Source organism: Buceros rhinoceros, unplaced genomic scaffold (genome assembly GCF_000710305.1).
Source record: "Buceros rhinoceros silvestris isolate BGI_N320 unplaced genomic scaffold, ASM71030v1 scaffold3208, whole genome shotgun sequence".
NCBI classification, from domain to species: domain Eukaryota; kingdom Metazoa; phylum Chordata; class Aves; order Bucerotiformes; family Bucerotidae; genus Buceros; species Buceros rhinoceros.
The window spans coordinates 56,758-62,757 of NW_010427261.1; the positions used below are offsets into that span (position 1 = coordinate 56,758).

The 6,000-nt window shown below is 35.5% G+C and overlaps 1 protein-coding gene across 1 annotated transcript in view; it reads left to right on the plus strand.

Moving 5' to 3' along the window:
- CEP170 (centrosomal protein 170kDa) overlaps positions 1 to 5,372 on the plus strand; it is a gene marked incomplete at its 5' end in the record, with an annotated part of 53,977 nt that extends 48,605 nt beyond the window's left edge. Inside the window, 3 exons of the mRNA XM_010141798.1 lie at positions 876 to 969; positions 3,304 to 3,355; positions 5,007 to 5,372. Coding sequence (XP_010140100.1) covers positions 876 to 969; positions 3,304 to 3,355; positions 5,007 to 5,293 — 433 coding nt within the window. The remainder of the gene's footprint in view (positions 1 to 875; positions 970 to 3,303; positions 3,356 to 5,006) is intronic.
- Between the last annotated feature and the right edge of the window lie 628 nt (positions 5,373 to 6,000).

Consider the following 6,000-nt stretch of genomic DNA (forward strand, 5'->3'; position numbering starts at 1 on the left):
ACTTCTTTAAAATTTACCACTTTTCAGTCATGTTTTTGAATTTGTATATTTGCTTATCAGTTTTACTGCAGCTATTTTTGTACTTATAACTCTGAAATACTGGTTACAGAAGTGGACATGGACTAATCTATGTCATCATAGTGTCACTTAAAAAGAACACGCAGGCCTTAAATACGTGCACTTTGGTTTTTTCGATCATGAGAAGGTACACAGTGTAAGTTATGGTTATGATATGACAATGAAAACAAACTTTATCGCAGCAGGGAAGCAAAACGTACAGGGGAAACTCACAGTATGCTTTGGAGTTTTACAAATAATAAAGAGTGACTTCTTTAACGTAATACAAGTGATGCTTGTTGCTAAATCATATACAATTTGTTTGACACTTTTCAATGAAAACTTCTATGAAATGCATTTTTCTTTTAATTTCCTAAAGTGTTTTATTTTTTATTAACTTAATATAAAATAAAAATGCAAAAGAGTTGCATTTATTTACCATTGTTAATCTTTCTTTTATGTTTTCAGTTGTAAAATGCAGTGTTAATAAGGAATTTTCTGACTTGTAAAATAGTTGGATTTTTTTAGAGTAAGTCTTGGTGCTGAACAAAAGAAGCAGCTGTGTCTTTTCAACACCATAAGCAAGTATGTAGCCACAGAACTGCCATTTTAATGTCGATAGTAATGATATTGCTGAACCCTTGCATACTTCTCTGGAAATTTAAACGATATGGTTTGATTCTGTCAGTTTTCAATATTACAGATTTTGCTTCTATTCAGTGCTCACTTGCTGCTTTCTCATATTGTGTTATGTATTCTTTCATTCTAAGGGGGGGGGATTGTCTATTTTAAACATACTGTTCTTGAATTTCTTGTAGAATATTATTTAAAGACAAGGACAGAAATTGGGAAGAAATTGAAAACAAGTTGCGAGCTGAAAGTGAAGTTCCTATTGTGAAAACATCAAGCATGGTATGAATAGTTATTTTTTTCTGGGATTGATTGAGCCTTTTAACTACTTTTTAAGTAATTAGTAGAGGAATGTGTTCTCTTCAATGACATAAAGGCATGTATCTTTAAAAGGTTTTATTTAGACAGTATATTTTATTTCAAAAATAAACCTAATGTTTATAAGTACTAAGACTTCTTGTCTTCTAAAGAATCAAGAAATCATTCAGGGGGAATTCTCAAAGGCGGCAATAAAAGCCGTTCAGACTATATATAGAATGTCAGTGCTTTTGTAACAGTTAGTGTGTAACTTTTTGTAACGTTACTGTGAATTTTGGGGTTGCTTTGAGTGAACTTGTTTTACAATCTAAAGACTACTTTACCTACTGATTATTACTACTTAATGTATAATAAGTAATGCTATTAATACTGATTAATATTTAGATAAAAAGTTGTATTTTTCTATATGTGTGAAAATAATCTGTAGACACATTCCAATAGAAGCACTCTTCCGTGAAAAATAATGGTGTTGATTTTATGTGGAAGTGATAACCCTGGGGTACCAACTACAGCTCTAGCTGATTCATGCAGTTTTATACCCTGCCTAATTAGAGCTATTCCATGACCCGATTGTGTGACAGGGTGAAGGAATGGAGCACACACATTGTTTCCTACTACGCTTCTCTGCTTCTAAACACAGAGCATAGGGTTTGAAAACATCACTGTATGCAAGAGCAGGCAGAGGGTCTGCTCCAGACATTATCCCATCTGGAGTATTGTGCTGTTAAGAATGTCCAATCACAGAGGCAGTTTTCTTTTTGGAGGGAAAGGTAGGAGAGAAGACTCCTTCTCACATACTTTGTACTGCGCTGCTCAGAAGCACGGTGTGAACGCATTCCTCTGGCATTGAGCTGGATAGCACTTCTCTGTTAGCTCATCGTGAATTATTAAACTCATCCAGATTGGTTTTTCCTGGAAGTATTAAAAACTTGGACCGTAATTTCTGCGGAGTGGTATATTTTTGAGAGCAATCATTAGTAACTCAGTGTTGTAATTGGATACATACACTGATAGTTTTGGGGCTTTTTAAAGATTAATGAAGCAAGTTACTTAGAGAAGTTCCTAATTTTAGAGTATAATAATATAAGGAGTTTCTCTTACCCATTTCCAGAATAAGATCTGAGTTTAGTGTTTTATATTTAAAATGCCATGAATATGGAATTTTAAGGTTTTCATTTAAAAAAAAATTAGTTGTATATTTATTCTTAAGTTCAGCATTTACAGGTTTGTTGGTTTTTTTTGTTTTTTTTTTTCAATGCATTAAAGCATCTCTTGTTGGTTGGGGGGGGAAAGGGGGGGTTGTCCATGCACCAATTTTTCTGCTCAGTTTTCAGAGCAATATATTCCTCAAATGCAATACTAATTTTTACCACAGAATGCGATTAAAAGTAAAGTGAGGATAATTGTCACTGATGTTTGTTTTGTCCTTGGGACATTTATGTGCAGCTCAAATGTGGAATCTGCTTAAAGATAATGAGTTTGTAAAATCTAAGGTAATGAATCTCTTTCCCACCCACAAAAATCACATTGCTTAATACCAAATGGGTGTCTGAAATGAGTTAAATGAGTTTCTGAAATCAGTGCCCTTTGAAAATTTTTAGCTTTTGAAGCTCACAGATAGTTATTCTCAGAAACTGGATTAACAGTGGATTCTTCAATGTGGGATTCTTCAGCTGTAGGATTTAGATATTTATAGTTTAAGAAGTGGTACATCTAATGTCTGTTGTGTTTCTGAGCGTGTTGCTGTGGCTGCATCTGTGCTCGTAAGTAGCGCAGCACAGAGGAGAAGTATCTGTTAAGGCAAATGAGTGCTGAGGACCCAGCAGTGGTGTGCTGTCCAGGATCTCAGGGGTGCAGTTCCCAGTGGCTGTACAGGAAATCCCAGTGCTGTCATTCTGCTGTTCTGACTGACATCTGAACAAGGTTGTAAATCACCCTCTTCCATTTAATACTGGCTTTATACTGTTACTTTAAAGACCTGGTGTTACTTTACCCCGTTTCTATGGAACTGTGGTGTCTGTAAGTCTGTGCTTGAGAAGTAGCACAGGCAGGTGAGCAAGTGTCAGCAATCAGCCAGTGTGGAGAAACTCTTGATTTCTGAGTGGGCCGTGGCTTGCCAGCCTCAAGCACTGCTTGCTCAGAACCTGTGGTGGACAGGGCAAGGGCGTTCTTGATGCCATAAGTGACAACCCCAATAGCATGTTGCAAAGGTTGGAGCGGGGGATTGTTCACTACTGATAGGTAGTTTGACTTTCTTTTCCCTTAAAGAAACATGTTTGTTTTTTTTTTCTTTCCTAGGAAATATCATCAATCTTACAGGAACTGAAACGAGTTGAGAAACAGCTGCAAGGTACAAATCTTTTTTCACTTTTCTGTGGTTTCTTGCTTTAAATTATTTAAATGTATATGTATATCAGGAAACAAAGTTATTGCATTTTATTAAAATATAATCACAGTAACAGTTACATACATAAATATCATATAATTGCTGGCACATTTGGTAAAGAAACATCACTGAATAATTTTAGAACAGAAGAGTGGTGATACCTTTTTTTTATATGGATGAAAAAAGGCTCGACTAAAAATTAAATAGGCCCAGAGGAATTGTTTGTGAAACATTAACAGAATTATTTTTGTGGGTAAATATTGAAGAGTAGGTGGTGGAGAATCCTGAGATTAGCCTTTATTAAAACAATCTTTGCACATCAGTAATACCCTCATGTGCAGCACGTTTCAGTATAAGGAATGAACTGGAACCGTAATCTATAGGAAATCTAAAAAAGAAAGACCTGTAGCTGATACAATAAAATTTAAAATTAGCTCCCAACATCTTCCCATCGCACAACTGAATCCACTCTTCGAAACTGTGGATTCCACAGACTACAAAATAGAAAAGTTACTTTGCTTTTCATATGCAAAGACTTATCTATGTACAAAATGGAAAGAGGTATGTTGTACTTAAAAAGTCTGCTGTTTAGACATATATTCTATTTATCAAAATCAACTTAAAAATTGAGTATATTTCAAAGAGCAGTTGCAGTCTTACTTGTGTATTATTTATGCTTAGTTTATTGTTTAATTTGGAGTGGTCAAATGGTTTAGTGGTCCATGATTATATATAATCCTTATTGTATTTGTTGTACATTTCCTGTATTTGTTATTTTTACTATTCAGATTTAATCCTACAATAAAACATGTTTTTAAAAAGAATGTTCCAGGAGGAATCATTAGCCACCTTTTAGGGACAAATTAGTATTTATAATCAGTAATAAATTAACATTTTTAAAATTTTAGATGAACATGAAATATTCTGTTTAGAGAACATAACAAATAATGTGCAGAGAAAGAGGCCAAATCACTTCCTTATGTATGCGGTGGTGTTTGAATGGATGTTAGTGTAGTTTTGGAAGTAAAAAAGAAGGCAGTTCTGTTAAATGTGACAAGTGTGTTAATGGTACAGTAAAAGGAAATTGTACTTCAGTGTGCTTCAGTTTGCCCTCACTATGGAGGGAGAGGGACAATAAGTGCATCATTATGCATTAAAAAGCGTAAATAACTGCTCTTTTTATACCAGTTTCATTCAATCTAAGAATTAGCTGCTGTGGATATTTGGGGGTGTGGGGTGGAATGAAACATAATATAGTGGTTAACGTTAGCAAAAAAGCCCCTTAAACATGACTAAAAACCTTGTCTTTCAGTCCCTATAAGTTAATCATAGATGGTTTATCATCTCTCTCTCCTGTCCACACATCAGGCACTGTTTAGTTAGTGCAGTTTCATTTCATCTGAAGTTTTAATATATGTAGATGCTTTTAATTATGTGTATCAGCTACATATATATATTGGATACAGCACTCTTCTGTAGTGGTAAACACAGATAAGAGCTCATGTGTGTCATCATAAAAGTGTGTGATCGGGTATTTTGTATTTTTTATGGTACCAGGAAATTGTATTTTTTATGATTTCTTCCCTATCTCTTTCATCTTTTCTTGATTGCTTAGCAATTAATGCTATGATTGACCCTGATGGTACCCTGGATGCTCTGAGCAACTTGGGATTCGGCAGCCCCATCTTATCAGCTCAGCCTAAGCCGAAGGCCAGTCCCGTTTCCCAAAGTACCCGCCCTCAAGTGCAGCCAAACTGCCAGCCCGAAGCTCGGTCTCTTCGACCTCCCACCGTCCCTGTTGCAGCGGAGTTTGAGAATGCTGAATCTGAGTCTGATTTCAGCATACATTTCAATAGGTTTAACCCAGATGGGGAAGAGGAAGATTCCACCCTGCGTGAGTGACATCTCAGTGGTGATACAAAAACCTTTCATGTGGAATGTTTCGGAATAAACGAAAAAATACAATATTGGTTTTATATAAAAAAAAAAAAAAGGCTTGGTCAAACAGCAGTTGTTTCATTAAACCAGTTTTCTTTAACTGTAATGCTTTAATTGTCACACAAATTCTTTTCAAATCATAAAGATATGCATAGATACCCGTGTAGGAAAGCAGATTGTGGAGGTTTGCCCTTTGTGGTCGTGTGCTTTGCAAAAGAATTACTGTATCAGCAGTTTTCCCGTAATAGATTTCTTTCTTTTTAAAGCCATGCAAGCAGTCTAACATTTAATGTTACTGAAACCCCAAATCTCTTTGCTAATCTGCTCTAATGAATGGACTTCCTCCACTAAAGGTTGTACAGAACTGTTGAAGTTACGGTTGATTCTGAATTAGATGGTTTCTATAGGAAACATCGTCTTTGACTATAATGCCACGTTACTGCAAAAGGAACGACATCTCAGAAAGCATTCGTTCTTGTGACCTGAAAATCTCAAACAGTTCTGTGATTTATATAACCTTGTTGCTGCGTAAAATTGTCTTGGGGTTTACAAAGTTCACATATTATGTTTGCACTAAGATTTGCTGGGAGTGGTAGCTGAACATATCGATATCATGAAACAGCAAGCAGTGTTTTGGTGTACATAGCAAACTGATAATACTGTACTTGTAT